Here is a 19,261-nt window from a genome sequence, read left to right as displayed (position 1 = left end):
AAAAACACTTTTTTTGCCAGCGTATGCTAACCAGCGCCAGCTAGCGATACACGGGGTGTTTGTTCCCCCCCTCCCCCGGGCTGCAGGTTGTTGTGAGTCGAACCTCCCTCACTTCGCCCGCCTGTATCGACGGGGAAGCCGGGTTTAACACACCGGGGCCTCGCTTATCTCGGAGCCCCCCACCCAATATCCTCGACTACCGTTAGTGTTAGCACCCCCCACCAAAGCGCCGAGATTGGGCGAATAGCGAGCAAATACGTCCGCGTTTCTCTGCCCGCTCCCCCGCCGGCCTCCCTCCCTCGGTCCCCGACGCCGAGCGCAGACAGGGCCGAGGTCGCGTTAGCGCAGGCCCAGCCGCAGAGGCTCGACCTGTACACCCCACCTCCGCACCCTCCAGCCGCCCACCAGCAGCACCAGCACCAGCCGCCCCGGACCCCCGTCCCCGCGGAACCGACGCCACACAAGGTCGAGGGCGACGACGACGACGGGCGCGACCGCCTCGCAGACATGAACCACCACCACACGCAGCAGCAGAAAGCCGGCGAGCAGCAGCTCAGCGAGCCCGAGGACATGGAGATGGAAGGTAGCGGCGGGGCCTCGCCGTGTGGTTTTATTTTAATCCCGCTTTATCGCATTATTTTCGGCCTCGCGCCGCACGCAAGCGCGCAGTCGTGCGAAGGTAACGTTAGCTAGCCGGCTAGCCGTTTTTATCGGCGAGTCACTTTGTCGCATGTTTTGACCTCGTTAGCGCGGCGGCTAAACCCGGTAAGCCCGCGGGGTCCCGTCCGGCGAGCCGAGCGGGGTCGGAGCGGGATAGACACGGTTACCCCGTCCGGCTAGCGGGGTCTAAAGTCGAAGCGTCCGACGGAAACGGCCCGTTAATGCGGCTGGAGGTGCGGGGCCGTCCGGCGTCGGTCGCCACCGCAGTTAGAGGTCCGGTGAGGTGATTTATTCCTCCGTGTGTGAACCTGCTGCACATTTAAGTGAATTTAAAGCGAATTTGACCTGAGGTGTTTAAATATTATAAATTGTGCGCTTATTTCTCGATATGGTGGTGTAGCAGAAGGCCGCCAGGTAGGCACCTCGCCTCGGGGAGCATTAGTAGTCGGTGGGGGAGCGGGCCGGCTGGTCCAGGCTGTGTTAACGCGTATCCCCCCCCCCCCCCCCCCCCCCCCCGTGTGGAGGTGCAGTACAGGCGGAGAGAAGAACGAGTGAGTCCCGGTTAACGAGGAGGTGAAGCGGGCTCGGAGTGTGTCGGTGTTGTGGTCAACACCGTGTGTTTGGAGGGTGTGAGGGATGATCGGGCCGTGTGGCCAGCATGGTGGAGTATTATCGCCTCTGTTGTGTGTATAGCGGGTCCGGACCGGTCCAGTCCCCCCTCTAACTGGCGATATGATCAACACGCAGCGCCGAAGTTGCTCGAGTTAATCCGCAGTGTTTGATCCGGGCGTGCTTGACCACTAGATGTGTGTGGCTAATGGTGATTATTGACTAGCTAGCAGGATGTTTATTACACGATGTTGATGATGAATGGTTGTTCACAGCAGCTCCTCCACCTTTATGATGACTGGAGCTGATGGAGGTGGAGCAGCTACACCAGCGCTCACACACATCTCCCTCATTACTGATACACTCATGAAGTTGATCAACTTTGGTTAGCCAGCTAATCTGTGTATCCTAGCGAGGGCTAGGGGGGAGGGAGCGGGGGGGGGGGGGGGGGGGGGGGTGAGGACTAGGGGACGAGGGAGCGAGTGCTGGGGGGGGTGAGGGCTAGGATGACTGAGCGAGGGGGGGGGGGTGAGGGCTAGGGGGGGGGGGGGGGGGCGAGGGCTAAGGGGGGGAGGGAGTATCTGGCATTTCTATTTCAAGATGGTGGACTGTAGTCTTGTAGCTGTAGTGTTGTGCTATAAGTATGCGCAAGGCCCGTATGTTTGTTTATGTCTCAGGGACAACACAGCCCGTCACATGACGCAGTAAAGTCGCTCATTCTGGGTACCGTCGTCATTTATTACTTAATAAAATTACAGCAGCTGCCGGAGAATAACGTAATCTGAACGGGGAATGGGTTACACGGAGCAATATGTTAGTTAGCCACATAGCTAGCTACTTAGCTTGATCGCTATTGCCAATTATGGGTGAAGGACATGATTGATTAAAGCTGATCAAAGGCCAGTAACGACGTGTCGCGATAATAATTTTTGTTTTTGTTAATAAAACTGACCAAAAATGCAGTTAAAACACGGTTGACGTGTGTTTCGCTAGCTAGCATGCTAACGCCGAGCGCGTGCAGGCCCTCGCGCGGAGCCGCTGCTTCATTGTATCACAACTGTGGGTCCTCGCCATTTTTAACGGCTACACAGCGCCGTCTGAACCGCACTGCGAGATAATTACTCTCTCATAACGTTTCCCGCTTTCAACACAACTAGTATGTCGGTGTAGTTACTGAATTTCGACCGGCTTTTCCCCTCAGGTTGACTAAAAGTCACACGAGGGGGGTGGGTTTGTGTTTCAGGTGTTTTCCCTGTCACACACGTCTTATTGCCCGGTGTTAAAACCACCTGGACATGGAGGATACACTCTGGTTTAGTGTTACTCTCCTTCCTCCACACACGTTTCCAGTTACCTTTATTTGATTAATTGGTACGAATGGTTGTTTCAAACACTGATAAATTTGTCAAATTGAATGCATTTTGTGAATCCCTTTTGTGGTAACTTGATTAATTCTGTCTTGGAAAAGTGGGTCTCTTCCGTCCCAGTCCTTAGGTCTTTAAATAAACCACTACCAGTTCAATCGGCTTTGCACTTGTCGTCTACCTGCCCTCATTTTTGTCATTTTTTTTGCCAGGTCATGACTAAAAAGCAGAAATAAGCATTAACGAGTATTGCTGAAGCAAGTTTCTCAAGTTACCTATTTTTATTTTTTATTTTTTGTTTCAAACGTGCTATTGCAGAGAGGGATATTAATTTGCAGGATGTGCATATTAAGCATTTATGTTATTGTGCTTTACCAAAGCTGAGCGTATTCCCTATTGACAGGTTATCATAATGTGCCTATTTGATATTTCAGCAATCAGCCTAAAATGAAATTCTAAGGATCTACTTTACCCTGTAAGCCTGTGGTAGTTAGCAAATTGATATCTGTCTCTTTTGCAGCCTTGAAAGCTTGCAAACAGTTAATGTTTGTTTTTCAATTTATTTGCCATAAAATAATGTCTTATGGAAAGCTGTCTGATGGCTGGACCAAGTTAATATTTTGTTAAGTGGTGTGACATTTTCGATTTTCCTCAGCTGGCGACACAGACGATCCCCCAAGAATCCCTCCAAATCCTGTCATCAATGGTAATGTGGCAATGGCGGATGGACACAACAACACAGAGGAAGACATGGAGGACGGTAAGTAAAATGTCTGGTCAAGTGCCAATACATTCTCTCCATCACTGTGCGCAAGCTAAATTTAGTTTAGCATCATTTCAGTCGTCTTGTATGTTTGACGTTTGGTTCGTGGGGTCTTTTTAAGAAGCAAGCGAAGCAGTTCGGATCAATTGCAAATGAGACGGTGACTGCGGGCCTTTTTTGTGCAAACAGATACAAGCTGGCGTTCGGAGGCAACCTTCCGCTTTGTGGTGGAGCGTTTCAGCAGGCTGAGCGAGTCCGTGCTCAGCCCCTCCTGTTTCGTGAGGAACCTCCCCTGGAAGATCATGGTTATGCCCCGTTTCTACCCGGACCGCCCCCACCAGAAGAGCGTGGGTTTCTTCCTGCAGTGCAATGCAGAGTCAGACTCCACGTAAGGCCTCACTGTCTTCCAGTCGCCCGTGGTCCGTCTTACCCCTGAGATCCGATCACAATTGCAATTGGATTTTTGTGTTTTCTGCATTTATGCATCAATCCAAAATGAAAAAAACTCCAGTGTGTGCTCCACATTAATTTATTATAATAGAACTAAAGCATTTTACTCATCTTGCTGTAACATGGATTAGTAAATCTTATATATATATATATATATATAGTAAACATTTATTGTCATACGAGGGTCTTAAATTACTGTGGCAGCTTGACGTTGTGTAATTCTCGTGAACTGGTCCATTTCTCTTTGTTCTTAGCTCATGGTCCTGTCATGCTCAAGCCATGCTAAAAATCATCAACTACAAAGAAGAGGAGAAGTCCTTCAGCCGGCGCATCAGTCACCTGTTCTTCCATAAGGAGAACGACTGGGGTTTCTCCAACTTCATGTCCTGGAGTGTAAGCTCCCCCCCGCTGCCCCATACGTGCTCCTATCCGCCCTCAACCCGCTTCTCGGCCAGCCCTAGTCACTTCACTCCGCCTTTACTGTGGGAGTGGCGTCCGGTTTCGTCCGCCGGGTCCATTTGGTTCGTGTCCCGCTCTTTTTGGATCGTCGGTTTGGTTTTTTTAGTCCGTAACGGTGTGTGTGTTTGGGTGGTTTTTTTTTTCAGGACGTGACCGACCCTGAGAGGGGCTTCGTGGAGGACGATAAGGTCACGTTTGAGGTTTACGTTCAGGCCGATGCCCCTCATGGTGTGGCGTGAGTAAACTCAAATTACCTCCCTGTTCCATGAGTGTAGAGTCTTATTTATTTTCGAAGCGGCGGCCTCTTAAGCGCAGCTACGTCATGTTTCTTTTTCGATTCCAGATGGGATTCGAAGAAGCATACCGGTTACGTGGGCTTAAAGAACCAAGGGGCCACATGCTACATGAACAGCCTCCTCCAAACCCTCTTCTTTACCAACCAGCTGCGGCGGGTGAGAATGGCTCTTTGAGCCAGCGCTGGCACACGCACGCTCTCGGTTCTTCCGTCTGCCGGCCCGGCTGAGCCCCGTTTGTCTGTCTCTGGTCCCGGTAGGCGGTGTACATGATGCCTACAGAGGGCGATGACTCTTCCAAAAGCGTTCCCCTGGCCCTGCAACGAGTCTTCTACGAACTCCAGCACAGCGACAAGCCTGTCGGGACAAAGAAGCTCACCAAGTCGTTTGGGTAGGGGCCTTTTCAGAGAGCCGTGCTTCTCGGACACAACATGACTCTAACACGTCGACGGTTTTAAGCGTGTCTGGTCAAAGTGCGTTTGTGTCCAAATATAACATGGGCCTCTGAAAGACTTCCATCGACGTTTTAACAGCCCATTTGCTTTTCAAATATCGTAGACCTGTGTGTGTGTGTGTGTGTGTGTGTGTGTGTGCGCGCTTGCGTTCACGTAGGTGGGAGACGTTGGATAGCTTCATGCAGCATGATGTCCAGGAGCTGTGTAGAGTGGTGAGTTATTTTGCCATATATTTCTGGGCCACGTTCGTGCCGATCTCACAAACCTGAGAACCTCATCACGCTGCGCTTGCCTCCGTCGCAGCTGCTGGACAACGTGGAGAACAAGATGAAGGGAACCTGTGTTGAAGGCACCATCCCCAAGCTCTTCAGGGGCAAGATGGTGGTGAGTTGGCCCGGCCCTGCCCGTCTCTCTCCCGTACGTTTGCGTGGCCCGGCGGTGTTAATGAGCGGGCACCTCCCTGTTTCCTTTGTAGTCCTACATCCAGTGTAAGCACGTGGATTACAGGTCTGAACGGATAGAGGATTACTACGACATCCAGCTCAGCATCAAAGGAAAGAAGAACAGTGAGTTCTCTTTAAATGGGGGACTTTTATTCTGTGATGGGGCTTTGGGGTATGGAGTTGAACATCCTTGAAAGTCGACGGACCGCCGCCATTTTGTGAAAGAGGTTGTACGTTTGTGTTAAACCCGTCGTGGTGTCGAGGCGTCCGGCGTCGTTAAAGTCACGCGTGCGTCTTCTCTCCCGCACCGCAGTCTTCGAGTCCTTCAAGGATTACGTGGCTGTAGAGCAGCTGGAAGGAGATAATAAGTATGATGCAGGGGAGCATGGCCTACAGGTACATGTCTACACACACACACACGCACACACACACCCGCCACGCCGGCTTCAACGGAGCCCGTCTTCTGTGTTCCAGGAGGCCGAGAAGGGGGTGAAGTTCCTGACCTTCCCACCCATCCTGCACCTGCAGCTTATGAGGTTCATGTACGACCCGCAGACCGACCAGAACATAAAGATCAACGACAGGTAACGTCGTGCGTCCCCGGCGTGGTGTTCGTTTCATGGAGAGGAGAGAGGGGGATCGCGACGGTTAAGAGTGGCTTACAACCGACCACAATGGAGCCACCTTGCAAAATGGGTCTGGGCACCTGTGTGGAGGCCCGTAGTCAGTAGCACACCTGAATCAACTAGTTAAACTCTTAGCTGGTGGCCAATGTTGTTGTTTCGTTGGATAAAAAGCTTAGATCAAACCTGCACTTTGTGGGCTGAATGGGCTAATGGTCTGTACACAGATAATACTCGTCTGTTGAAGTTTTGAGTTCTTTTCATGTGGGATGAGTCAAGGTCCCTGGTTCATTGTTGGTAAGGATAAGCGTACGTCACGCGGGTTCGGCCTGAAACGGGCTCCCGACTCGCCCACGTCACATGCCCGTCGACGGTGTTGCGCGTGGGAGTCGTCCAGATCTCACGTGAAATCTCTCCGTCCGCTTGACACCCGACGCTCTGCCCGCAGGTTCGAGTTCCCCGAGCAATTACCGCTGGACGAGTTCCTGCAGAAGCCAGACGCGAAGGACCCGGCCAACTACATCCTGCACGCGGTGCTGGTGCACAGCGGCGATAACCACGGGGGTCACTATGTCGTCTATCTCAACCCAAAAGGAGACGGCAAAGTGAGTGTCACCGAGCCAATAGTGAGAACCATTTTCCTTATTTTTTGGTAGTCATAATATTTGCTGTTTGATGATGATTTGATGTGTATGAGCTTGTAAACTTTTTTTACAAAAAATACTGTTTTGCTGCAGTATTACTGCTTAAATATGCATATCTGCTGTTTGCCAGTGTTAATAAGTGGCGTTTAGACGCAGTGCATGTATATTCGGTTCATACAGGTGATGTTAATTCGTCCTTAAATGTAATTTTCTCTCCCCTCCTTTTCGCATCAGTGGTGCAAATTTGACGACGACGTCGTTTCCCGGTGCACTAAAGAAGAGGCCATCGAGCACAACTACGGCGGCCACGACGACGACCTGTCCGTCCGCCACTGCACCAACGCCTACATGCTGGTGTACATCCGCGAGTCCAAGCTCAGTGAGTGCCTCGTTTCTACGGAGCTGGGGGGGCGGGATCTGTGGCATGACCACCAATCGGCAGCGAGCAGACAGTGTCCTGCAGTTAGACCCACAGAGCCCTGAGCCCTTTGAAGACGGGGTATGGCTGAACAGAGTGGCGCTTCAGCCCACGTCTGGTTTAGTGGCCGTTTTTTAACGTTGTTCTTCTGGCTGAGATGTGCAGCGGTGTAAAATGATGATAAATAAAAAGGCTGTGACACACGATGCTCTTTGATCGTGGTTGATGTTCTCCACGTGGTGGTGGTGGAGACCCTGGGTGTGTGAGAGGCCCGTGGTCAGACGTGCGCTGTGCGTGTGCGTAGGCGAGGTGCTGCAGCCGGTCACGGACATGGACATCCCCCAGCAGCTGGTGGAGCGGCTGCAGGAGGAGAAGAGGGTGGAGGCGCAGAAACGGAAGGAGCGACAGGAGGCTCATCTCTACATGCAAGTGCAGGTGAGCTGCTGGATCACAGCTGTTCTCCCTCTCCTCCTCCTCCTCCTCCTCCTTCACCAACATGGTTCCTGTCCCTGAACCCCTTTTCTGTCTCTCAGCTCCGCCAGCGTTTATTTAACAACATCCATGTCCGTAGAAACTGCCAGATTTATTTAACAAAAACCCTTGTCTTCCTAATTGGTCTTGTATGCAGTGCTGGGTCATGTAGTGTGATGTGATGTTTTGATGTTTTAAGATGGTGACGGAGGACCAGTTCTGCGGGCATCAGGGCAACGACATGTACGACGAGGAGAAAGTCAAGTACACAGTATTTAAAGTTCTGAAGAGCTCCACCCTGTCTGAGTTCGTTCAGAACCTCTCGCAGACCATGGTGAGTTCCTCCACAAGTGTGAGGGGTTTCTCTCCCCCCAACATTGTCCTGTGCGGAGATGTTGAGCAGATGTTGGTTGGTGTGCAGGGATTCCCGCAGGACCAGATGCGTCTGTGGCCCATGCAGGCCCGGAGTAACGGCACCAAGCGCCCGGCCATGCTGGACTACGAGGCCGACTGCAACAAGTCCGTAAGTGACCCGCCGCGCGCACGGAGACACACACACACACGCAGCGGTTTGGTGTGACGCGTTCTGATGGACCCTCCACCGCTGCTCTCCACAGATGATCGACTTGAGCGACAACGAGAACCCGTGGACAATATTTCTGGAAACGGTAGATCCGGAAATGGCCGCCAGTGGCGCAACATTACCCAAGTTTGACAAAGACCGTGAGTGTGACTCCCCCCGTGTGTGCACCCTTCAGACTGGGGACAGCGTTGGTCCTTGGGCCTCACGTATGGTGTGCAGTTGTACTGGTGAAACATGGAGGCGTTCTGGCAAGTCAGATCACTTCTGTCTTCCGCTTCAATGTTCTGAGGTCTTCCGTTTTCCTTTCCAGATGACGTTATGTTGTTCTTAAAGATGTACGACCCAAAAACCAGAAGCTTAAATTATTGTGGACATATCTACACACCTATATCCTGTAAAATACGTAAGTACCTTAATTGACCCATCGGAAATGAAAACATCGGAGTAGTTTGAGCGAGTTCTTTTGGGAAGCTGACTGACTTCGTGTTTCTTGCGAGCAGGAGACCTGCTGCCCATCATGTGTGAACGAGCAGGGTTTCAGCAGGGAACTAGTCTTATCCTCTATGAGGCAAGTTTCTCCCTTCACACGCGAGTCCCCGATTAACGTCACGCAACACGTGCGTGCGAGTCTGACTTACGAATTCGTCTTCACTGCAGGAAGTTAAACCGAATTTAACGGAGCGGATACAGGACTACGACGTCTCCCTGGACAAAGCTCTGGACGAGCTGATGGACGGAGACATAATAGTGTTCCAGAAGTAAGGGCGCCCCCTAGCGTGCCTTCGGGCCTGCGTTTCGTTCGGGGCGTGATGGCGGGGAATGACGCCGTGTCGCTGTCTGTAGGGACGACCCGGAGAATGACGCGAGTGAGCTGCCGACGGCGAAGGACTACTTCAGAGACCTGTACCACCGCGTGGACGTCATCTTCTGTGACAAAACCATCCACAACGACCCAGGTTTCGTTGTGACGCTTTCGAACAGAATGAACTACTTCCAGGTCAGACAACCGTCGGATCACCCCCACCCCCCACCCACCCGGTAACGTTCGATCGCTAACGCTGGCATCTCCGACGTTTCTAGGTGGCAAAGACTGTAGCGCAGAGGTTAAACACCGACCCCATGCTCCTGCAGTTCTTCAAGTCCCAGGGGTACGTGCGTTGGCTCTCGCACCCGCAGACGTGACGTCCCTGTCCCGCGGCGACGCGATTTAACACCCCCCCCCCCCCCCCCCCCCCCCCCCCCCGTGTGCTCCGCAGGTACAGAGATGGCCCAGGCAACCCACTCAGGCACAACTACGAGGGCACTCTTCGAGACCTGCTGCAGTTCTTTAAGCCCCGGCAGCCCAAGAAGCTCTACTACCAGCAGGTGAGGGGAGACTCCTTCACTTTCCATTAGGGCGGTGCCGACAGCGCCCCGGCCCGGCTCCGATACTCTCATCTCCCCTCACGGCAACCTGAGCCCTCGTGAACTTTGCCCGGGCTCCACCTGATTTATTCATGCCTCTGCTCACCTCCCACAGCTCAAGATGAAGATCACCGACTTTGAGAACAGGAGGAGCTTCAAGTCCATATGGCTCAACAGCCAGTTCCGGGAGGAGGTAAACAAAAACAAAAACAAACCGAGTGTTCAGCTTTGCTCCTGGAGGGCTGTGGCAGGTCGTCCCTGTGCCAGTGCCCTCCGACCCTGCTCCTGGGGGGGCTGGGCTGAAGCAGGGCGGGGGGCCCTCCAGGGTTAGCTGGAGCAGCACAGCTAAAGCTCCCTCTGTCGGCTGCCTCCCCACCAGGAGATCACACTGTACCCAGACAAACACGGCTGCGTTCGAGACCTCCTGGAGGAATGTCAAAAGGCCGTGGAGCTCTCCGACAAAGGCTCAGAGAAGCTCAGGTGAGCCCGTCCGGTTCGTGATGCGTAGCTTTCCGGGCTAGTTCAAATTCACTTTTTGTGTTTGCGCGTTCCACAGGTTTTGGTCTTAGCTTCGTTCTTGGTTGAAGGTCTCTTTTGAAAAGGCCTTTTTAAAGAGTTTGAGGTCAGAGTAGATGTGGAGGGTGGGGAACGATGCTTGTGGCTTTGTAATGTATTCAGGGTCCCTGGCTGTAGTCTGTTTGTTCTATTGAGGTTGCTACCATTCCTGTTTCTGAGCCTTTTGTTGAACTAGGCTTGTATACACCTGTGGTGTTCTCTCCTTTTACTCTACCTACAGGCTCTTGGAAATTGTAAGCTACAAAATTATCGGTGTTCACCAAGAGGACGAGTTGCTAGAGTGTTTATCTCCCGCAGCCAGTCGAACGTTCAGAATAGAGGTAAAAGCTTAAGCTCCTCCTCTTTTGTATGCAAATACTGAACTGTTATTCTATAAAATGCCGCTTTTGTGTCTGGAGGTCTGTATGAAGGCCCTGACGTGGCTTCCTCCCGTTTTGTTAGGAGATCCCTCTGGACCAGGTGGACCTGGACAAGGAGAACGAGATGCTGATCCCAGTTGCACATTTCCACAAGGAAGTCTTCGGGACTTTCGGGATTCCGTTCTTGTTGAAGATCCGTCAGGTAGGTGTGTGTGTGTGTGTGTGTGTGTGTGTGTGTGTGTGTGTGTGTGTGTGTGGGGTTTGAGAGGCTGTGGTTGAGGGGTGTGTAAACGCTGACCCACTGCTGTGCCACGCCAGGCGGAGCCGTTCAGAGAGGTGATGAGGAGGATTCAGAACATGCTGGATATCCAGGAGAAGGAGTTTGAGAAGGTAGCCAGAGCACCACAGTTCCTGCTCTTTAACCAGGAGATCTTTTAGTACCTTATAAAACGGGTAAAGTCTTGTTTGTGACTTATACTTTTTGCAGTTCAAATTTGCAATTGTGATGATGGGCCGGCATCAGTACATCAATGAAGACGACTATGAAGTGAACCTGAAAGACTTTGAGCCACAGCCAGGTACGTTTCTGAGCTGAAATGTATGGATGAGGAGGAGGAAGATGATGTGGGCGGATGAGTGGCTCTCTGTCTCGTTACTTTTATCTGGCTGTCAGGATTTACTTGTGCAGCCAGCAACATCTTATTCAGATGCTGTCATTTTTGTGTGTGTGTGTGTGTGTGTGTGTGTCTATCTCCTATCTATCTCTACCTCTCTACCCAGACAGTCCACATTTTAAGCTGATTATCCTTTTACTCGGTCCTACCTGTTTTTGCAATGTTCACCTGAACTGTAGGGGCTTAAACAAGCAATGCGATCGTATTGATCAGCGTGTACATCACTGCTGACTAGCCCTGCCCACTGACGATTTTTGGCCAATCAAAAGTCAGCAGGCAAAGTCAAATGAAATGAGAAGTGGGACGGGCGCGTTGCCGGTCGCTCTGAACGTGACGGGGAGTGTCTGGTTTGGGCTCGTGGAGGTAGCGGCCCCAAACCGTTTGGGCCCAAATGCCGTAGGCGGTTCTGCCTCGCACCAGCTGGGCCACTGGGCCAGGCGGTGGGGCCCGAACGGCGCTTCTCCTGCCAACAGAGAGGTGGCACCGTGAGCCTCCAGTGGCCTGTGCTACCAAGAACGAGAGCTGGGAACAGGGGCGGAGCTTCTTCTCACCCGGGTGGTCCTGCTCACGGGAATGTTGAACAAGAAGGTTGAAGGAGCTCTCGTTCCTCCAGCTTGATGAATGTAGGCTCCTGAGGCTAAAAATGTGTGTGTGAATTTCCTTATTCATTCATTTATTCCCTTTTCCTTGTCCCAAGGGAACATGTCCCACCCGAGACCCTGGTTAGGTCTCGACCACTTCAACAAGGCTCCAAAGAGAGGCCGTTACACATACCTGGAGAAGGCCATCAAGATCCACAACTGACGCTCCCCTCTTAACCGACCATACTAAAGACTTTAACCAAACGTCTCGTGTGCACCACTCTTACCACCTGCTGTCTGGGTACACAGGCCCCATGTATGAAATCTTCAGCAAAACGGAGCGTTTGCTCGTGTCTATCCCCTTTCGGAGCTCCTCGATTTGGCTTCTCTGACTGCTTGTTTTGTCTGGAAGAATGAATTGGATTTTAATAAATGGGGGAACAGTATGACCTTCTAGACAGTGGGGGATATTTTTTGTTGCTTTTTGTTTGTTTTTTTTTTTTTTTTCCCTTTTAATTTTGGTTTTAGAAGAATGGTCACGGCAGGAAAGCTGCCGTGTGGTGAGGGGGACGGACAGAAGACATTCTGCCATTTTGCAAATAAATAAATGAAAGGATTTCGATCCTTTTAACAAAAACCCCACCGGTGGCTCAAGCTTGCTCGTTGCCCTGAAGTGGTGGCGTTTTCTTGTCCCTTAGTGCAACTAGGCGATTTCGTGTTTACACAGTTCTTTCTCACCTGGTTTGGTTGGAGGAATTCAGTTTCTGTTCTTTTCTGGAAATCCTTGTATAATAAATAAAAAAAAATAAAGATCCACATACGTTTTAAAAAAGAAACGAGAAAAATAAAATCGTCTGTACTTCATCTTGCACGTTGGCACTTAATATCAAAGGTTTTACATTTCTCGGCTCTGTTAAATGTAATCTTTGGTGGCCCCCCCCCCCCCTCCACGGCCCCCTGCGTCGTCGTCGTCCCCCCCCCCCCGCACTCCTCTGAGCTCATCTGGCACTTTGCTGTAGTATCATTCTGATGGGAGGGGGCGGGGCTACTGCTTACAGAAGGCTGGCCTCCGATTCGCTGTAATGTGCATTAGCGGGAAGCTGCAGACATTTGGTAGACTGGTTCAGGACATAGAGAAACCAGCATTAAATGAACCAACAACACATTTTTCCTTTCTTCTTTTTATTTTTCTTTTTTTTATGTTTCTCTTTTTTTCTAAGCACAGGAGGCGTACCCCTAGTGCATAGTTGGCTTTGTAAAGACAACATTTAAAATTGTATATTTAAAGAGCAGACGTGTAAAATTAAAGACACACTTTGTTGGGTACAGATCAGATGTTCATATTCGTTGTGTGTAGTTTTATTTTGGACACTGACTTTGTTTTTGGACTTTATTTCTTCCTAAACTACTTGCAACAGTTTGTCTTGTTTAAGTCCAGTGCAAAATGACCTGCAGATCACATTTTTGATTTATTTTTTGTTTTGTTTTCCCCGTCTAATTCCTCCGTGTAGCAGCAGTGTACTACAACTATTCCTGTATATTGCCTTTTTGCTGAAAATGTATGTTGAATAAAATTTTCTATAAAAGCTACAATTCGGTTTAACATTTCACTCCAAAAAGCACCTAACTTGATTGGCGTTGAGCTGCTACAGTAAGGAGAATACTTATTTCACTTGTCCAAAATTGCTCTAAATGGAGCGTATGCAATTTCAGATCACAGCTAGGAAGGATTAGATGAGTCAATGATGAGACATTTTTACATCACCTCTTTAATATGTTGGGTGTTCTGGCCCATATACTGAACAAAAATAAATCATTGGGTAAGTACAGTAGGAATATGTATACAGATTCTTTTTTTAAAAGGAGTGATAAATCAACTTACCACTGAAAAGTAGCAATCAATATGTATGCAAGTTATTTATTTTGTACATTTTTGTAAAATGTCTATCCCACATAAGATGAAGACTTTGATTACTTTGTAGTTCGCAAATGAACCAGTTTCTGCTCCACAGAGCAAGTACCCCTCGAGGAAACTGCCGTGTTGTGGTGTAGTTTGGTATACCCAGGTGTAAAAAACACGGCTGCGACAACGTGAATAAGAATCGTTGGAAAATGTCTCGCCGCTCCTTAGTCGTTCCACGACAGGAACCCATAAAGGAAAATAAACGGCACGAACATCGATGTACACATGGTGGCCAGAAACGCTTTATGTAATGTATGTACAAACCCCGCAGACTTCCACTAACACATTTCCTTGTTTTAAAATAACATTTAGGTGCGACACCCCAGTGATTAAACGTGTGGTCATACTTATGTTGGGCGAATAAAAGTGACAATAGGGTCAGTTGATGGGCAGCCCTGGTACTTGCGTGGCGCCGCCTATCTGTACAAGACACCCACTTCTGAATGTCAAAGATACCCTGATCCTTCTTTTCCACGGTGACTTGATTTTCTTCGACCAGGGCTGATCATGAATATGACCTCGTGTAATGAACTACTCCGTACATTATCAGCCCACCTTTCCCCGAAACCCTTTCACACGTGGGTCGTCAAACCCTGATGTACCTGATGAGTCCAATCTCACGTGAGCTAGGGAAATCAGCAAATAGTGCTTCACGTTTGGACCCAGCAGGGTCGGGTTTGGTCTCACGCGGTAGCTTAGACCCAGCAGGGTCGGGTTTGGTCGGGTTGGGTTGGGGGGGACCCAGCAGGGTCTAGTCGGGTTGGGGGGACCCAGCAGGGTCGGGTTTGGTCTCACGCAGTAGCTTAGACCTAGCAGGGTCTAGTCGGGTTGGGGGGACCCAGCAGGGGCGGGTATGGGCTCTCACGCAGTAGCTTGGACACGGTCAGCATAATCTAAAACACTCTGATGCGGATTTCAGAAGCCTGATGTAGACAAGACTGAAGGAAGCGAAAGCAAAGTGATGATCTAACGCCAGCGTTGCCCAATTTGTAGGGGGGGGGGGTGGGGGGGGGGGAGTCCATCAACTCACTGTACTGGCGGCGGTAAGACTGAAACAGTGGCAGAAACGGCGGAGGCAACAATAAGGTCAGGAGGCAGGTCCGGGTCAGCAGCATCGCTTCTTCTCCACGTGGATGATCCGCCGGCATTTGGGGCACGTGTGGTACGCGTCTTTGAAGAACTTGACGAAGAACGGTATCAAACAGCAGCCGATTATGAACCTGAAAGGCACAAGGACATTCCACGTTTTCTCATCCACTCTCCCCCAGGTGTGTGTGTGTGTGTGTGTCCCAGTCGCCCTTACCCGCAAAAAATTAGAAGCAGGCACATCAGCCAGGCGAAGGCGCCCACTTTATAGGTGACGTTGGTGAGCACCTGCTCGCGGCAGCTCGTGCACGTGGCCATCGCGGGCTCGCGCCCCAGCTCCGCGTCGTAGCTGACGTACTTGTTCCTGGCGTCGTCAGACGAGGAGACCTGAACTGCAAGGGCCACGTTCGGGGTCATGCGTTTAATTTTATTATATTTACCAAACATTTAAATGGTAAATATAAATATAAGACACATAAAACGTTTTTTTTTTACTTTTTACAAATCACTTTCTGGTGACTCTTACCGTGTGAGCCTGCCGTTTTCATTTGAAACTCCTCGTCGTTCGAGTTTCCCGGGTTGAACGGCGTGTGCACCTTGTAGACTTTAACATTGTCCCCCTTTTCGTCAACTATAAATACAAAATACACCTAAATAATAATGAAAAACCCCACGTGGGATGAACATATTCACATTATATTGCACTGTGAGTCCCCCTTAGTCAATGAGCTTTAACTATACGTGTTTCCATATCGAGGACAGGCCCGATATTGGGTGAAGGCCACTGAGGCCTTTTACCTGGTATCATGTAGGGTGGTGGGTCCTTCACACCTGAACTCATTCTTCCTCAGGATATGGCACACTAGAACAGAAGAAGGGGCTCGTTTAGATTCATAATGCTCCTTATTCCGTAATTTATAGTCTCACGGCCATATTATAGTAAGAAATCGACATCTCTATCAAATCGGACTTGCGGAAGATGCCGTAGAGCACTTGGTTTTTGTTGCCACTAGATGGCAGACGAGAGTCTGTTTTCCAGACAGGATATCTCGAGTGCTCTTTTCACTTTGTATTATCACAATCGTGTGTAGTGTGTTTATGCCACTCCACATCCCATTTAGCTCACAAAGAACCGGGTAATTTGTAGACAAACTAAACACTTTGGGGGAAAAACACCAGGCTGGACGGTGACAGTGAATTAATACTAAAATACTGGGATTGGCTACCATTGTTCTAGGTTGAACAGTCACTGACTAATGCGTCTTGTGCCAAAGGAATACGGAAAAGCCTGAAGATGTTCAGATCTGTGGGACAGTTAGTGAACGCCTCTGATGACAGGCAGAGACAAACATCTCACTGCCCCAGCCCTATATGGTGCAGGCATGGCCCAGAAGCGAGCGAGGAATGTTGCCCAGTGGCATGTTTGACTAGTAATTTGCCTCTTCAGTCAAAACCCTCGTACGTTTTCTTCTCCTTATCGTTCCAACGAAGGGCTGTTCCACTAAGTATTTGACTACTATATTTCTGTATCATGAAGCAATATTGCAACGTATGTATTAAAACATCATTTTTGGTTGCCTGATTTAATAAATAGGTTTCAGGACCGTTTGGTCGTTGTAGGATTGGTATTAGGAGACATGTGGAATACACGTATACACATTGATGAATGCTGGTGGTGTCTAACAGGTGAGTATTGATGGTGTTTACTACCACCACCCTCTTACCCAGTTAGTATTTCAGCAGTCTACGCTGTCATGAGACTGGTTTCCATTTGTTAATCACTCTGCCCATGTGTTTGAATAATTGGTTTATATTTTGTTTTTAATTTCAGGTATTTCGGCCATTTATTTCAAACAAATCAGTGCTGATTTTGCTGATGTAGAATGCACTTTATGGCTAAAGTATATTGATAAGTATTACTAGTTGGTATAATTAAATAACTAATCTTTTTTGCTTGTTTCCCTCGCTCTCTCTCTCTCTCTCTCTCTCTCTCTCTCTCTCTCTCTCTCTATATATATATATATATATATATATATATATATATATATATATATATATATATGGCTTCAAAATATAATCCACAATGTAGAAATCTAGAATCTACAAAATAAGCTTTCTTCCCAAACACACTAAGTGTAATCTATACAATACCTGATTAGACAAATCTAAAATGTACAATAAATAAAATGTATAATAAACACCTGATTAACATCATTCCAATTATCATTCCCATCTGGAAAGCGACAACAGTAACAAAAAAGTAACAGCAAAACAATTGATGTCAGTTTCTAACTAATAAAACGACTTCTGTCTGTCAGGCCTCTGCGTGTAGTAATTTTCAAGAGGAACAACTTGGTTCAGAACACGCCAAAAAATATAATGTGCATTATGTAGAACAATAAGAAGCAAGTTGTGCTAGTGGTTGTCAACAGCCAAGCCCTGAAGCAAGTGCCTGTAAAGGTTTGATAGTTTTGTATGTTTCAGTAAGAGTTGAATTCAGCACAGATACTTCTGCAGACATTTAGGCAAAACTTACATACAAGTTTAATAGAAGGCATACTGAAACCATCTTCAGATTTCCCCAATATAGATTAAGATCTGTGGGAAAAGTGTCTTCTACAAGGTGAAAGCACTTAGATGACAGGTAACACACAGCAGGCCCATTTACCACCATGTAAAAAAAAACTAAAATCCTCTCATTGCTGTTGAATTACCAACCTGTCAAAGAACACAAACTCTCTGCTCCCTTTCCTGCCACTAAAAACCAATACGACGTTGTTTTCATCTTCCTAAGGATATGAAAATCTTGGTCTTAAAATCTTGATCTTGAATCAGGAAGATCATAGCAGACTGGGTGAGGTTCTCTTACCTTGCTGTACTGGAGCCGCTGCCTGCCTTTGTGGTGTTGGCACTCAGGTGTCACGCTAGGCAGATATGTTCAGGTTTTCATAGTCTTCACATCACTCCTCCCAGCTCACTCAGTGCACATTTACATATTCGGCAATCTCTGATGAATATGCATGCCACTGGTGAGCGCGGTCTACCCTAAAAACAGCCTTTCTGTTCCTTGAGGACCTTTTTAAACAGAATAACCTGTTTCTCTGGCAACAATGCACCCTTACAGGTAATAAATCAGCATATTTTATCAGTTACTGAAACTGACTAAACAGTTAGTCATGGCATTAGAGAGGGCACTTACATCTTTTGTTTATTGTAATACTTATTTTTATGTAAGTGCTGTTTTATTGTTGTAATGTTATTCAGATATTATAACTGCTCCAATTTGAATAATGCAAAAGAAAAAAAGTGCCATATGTAAATATCTGAATAAATAAGCAAAAGTTACTCTGAATCTCATCCAGAACTTGGATTCACAGGAGGGCAGGAGATACAAATAGACCCTCACAAACCTGTACATTTAAAACCCCTTCTTAGTTTTTTTCTGAACTCATTGTTGTAAAAGACTGCGTGTGTATCTTGGAGTTTACACAAGCATATCTGACATTTTTCAAACCCACACACCTAGCGATAGTGTTGCTGATGTTCAACCTTAGACCTTCACACAAGCGATCACTGCACCGGAAAGGCCAGCCCCAATCGCATTCTTGAAGCCAGCGAGAATTCCTCGGCTGCTTGAGCGTCAGTGACCCCATCCTTCTTCTGGACCTGAACAAGTCCGCCACGCCCGAGACGAGGCAGGGGTGTGGTGAGGGTACTGTGTGTGTGTCAGGACTGAGCTGGGACGCGAGTCCATCAGCTGTGAGCTCACGGCTGGCCAGTGTTCGGTGCGCGCGCGACACGCCCTCGTCTGCCGCAGAGCCTGCTGGGTAGCATTCCGGTGGCCACGGCCGAACCCCTCTCTGTTTCAGCATTCCATAAAAGGGCTGCAGAGTTTCACCACATCAGGTGTTGGAGGACTTGCTTACATAAGAGATGCAAGTGGGCGTGGCCTAGAATACCCCCCCCCCCCCCCCTCCCAATCATCTGAGTCCTCCATGGCACCAGATCTGGGCTAAAGACCTGCATTTTATATAATGGTTGGTGCATAATCAGCTTCTATCACAGTGATGCAGAGCTCCACCTAACTCCACCTAACTCCACCTAACTACTACACTGCTCTCCATGCTGACCTCTCTACAGATCCCCCCCAGGTTGCCTATCTAATTGTGTCATTTTCACAGCGCCTGTTCATCAAAAGTGTGAACCCATACACATTTACAAGCTTGAAATTCTTCAAAGTTCAGTGACACGTCCAAACTGTGTTCAGTAAATGACCTTTGAATCAAGTTTCACACTGTCATTTAAATATATATATTTATTCAGTGGTCTTCATATTGACACTATTATTATTATGTATTTTTATATAGGCCTACACTGTAGGAA

General features: G+C 48.8%; 2 protein-coding genes across 7 annotated transcripts; one reads left to right on the top strand and one right to left on the bottom strand.

Moving 5' to 3' along the window:
- Positions 1–97: 97 nt before the first annotated feature.
- Positions 98–13,422, top strand: usp7 (ubiquitin specific peptidase 7 (herpes virus-associated)). 4 transcript variants are annotated; one of them, XM_076983616.1, is made up of 31 exons: positions 98–583; positions 3,289–3,393; positions 3,586–3,784; positions 4,101–4,239; positions 4,452–4,540; positions 4,649–4,757; positions 4,859–4,989; positions 5,211–5,265; positions 5,357–5,437; positions 5,529–5,619; positions 5,810–5,892; positions 5,971–6,080; positions 6,568–6,745; positions 6,998–7,142; positions 7,486–7,616; positions 7,852–7,986; positions 8,074–8,175; positions 8,270–8,375; positions 8,546–8,638; positions 8,736–8,803; positions 8,893–8,993; positions 9,079–9,232; positions 9,316–9,383; positions 9,492–9,600; positions 9,755–9,832; positions 10,019–10,119; positions 10,436–10,535; positions 10,657–10,776; positions 10,893–10,964; positions 11,062–11,152; positions 11,946–13,422. In XM_076983616.1, exons 1-31 carry the CDS (start codon positions 508–510, stop codon positions 12,050–12,052), a joined length of 3,327 nt encoding a protein of 1,108 aa, XP_076839731.1. In that variant the 5' UTR covers positions 98–507; the 3' UTR covers positions 12,053–13,422. The 4 variants fall into 4 exon arrangements, with proteins under 4 accessions (XP_076839731.1, XP_076839722.1, XP_076839702.1 ...); XM_076983607.1 differs by having other exon boundaries at positions 362–583; positions 6,568–6,724; XM_076983587.1 differs by having other exon boundaries at positions 362–583; positions 8,736–8,807; positions 8,897–8,993.
- Positions 13,054–18,561, bottom strand: litafd (LITAF domain containing). 3 transcript variants are annotated; one of them, XM_076983629.1, is made up of 6 exons: positions 18,401–18,549; positions 17,748–17,885; positions 15,677–15,740; positions 15,405–15,509; positions 15,096–15,270; positions 13,054–15,012 (listed from the first exon to the last, which is right to left on the bottom strand). In XM_076983629.1, the coding sequence occupies exons 3-6, from the start codon at positions 15,717–15,719 to the stop codon at positions 14,898–14,900; spliced, it is 438 nt and encodes a 145-aa protein (XP_076839744.1). In that variant the 5' UTR covers positions 15,720–15,740; positions 17,748–17,885; positions 18,401–18,549; the 3' UTR covers positions 13,054–14,897. The 3 variants fall into 3 exon arrangements, with proteins under 3 accessions (XP_076839744.1, XP_076839762.1, XP_076839751.1); XM_076983647.1 differs by lacking the exon at positions 17,748–17,885 and having other exon boundaries at positions 18,401–18,561; XM_076983636.1 differs by lacking the exon at positions 18,401–18,549 and having other exon boundaries at positions 17,748–17,898.
- Between the last annotated feature and the right edge of the window lie 700 nt (positions 18,562–19,261).

This window comes from Brachyhypopomus gauderio, chromosome 2 (genome assembly GCF_052324685.1).
Source record: "Brachyhypopomus gauderio isolate BG-103 chromosome 2, BGAUD_0.2, whole genome shotgun sequence".
NCBI lineage: Eukaryota > Metazoa > Chordata > Actinopteri > Gymnotiformes > Hypopomidae > Brachyhypopomus > Brachyhypopomus gauderio.
The sequence above is the reverse complement of the archived record's forward strand: the minus strand, read 5'-3'. Positions and strand labels throughout refer to the sequence as shown.

Excerpts from the sequence above, each read along its gene's own strand:
- litafd (XM_076983647.1), bottom strand. The coding sequence starts at position 15,719 with ATGAGTTCAGGTGTGAAGGACCCACCACCCTACATGATACCAG. Across the intron at positions 15,510-15,676 it reads ACCACCCTACATGATACCAG|TTGACGAAAAGGGGGACAAT; the intron begins GTAAAAGGCCTC and ends TTGTATTTATAG. Across the intron at positions 15,271-15,404 it reads GAAAACGGCAGGCTCACACG|TTCAGGTCTCCTCGTCTGAC; the intron begins GTAAGAGTCACC and ends TGGCCCTTGCAG.
- usp7 (XM_076983616.1), top strand. The coding sequence starts at position 508 with ATGAACCACCACCACACGCAGCAGCAGAAAGCCGGCGAGCAGCAGCTC. Across the intron at positions 8,176-8,269 it reads AGGCCGACTGCAACAAGTCC|ATGATCGACTTGAGCGACAA; the intron begins GTAAGTGACCCG and ends TGCTCTCCACAG. Across the intron at positions 8,639-8,735 it reads ACCTATATCCTGTAAAATAC|GAGACCTGCTGCCCATCATG; the intron begins GTAAGTACCTTA and ends TCTTGCGAGCAG.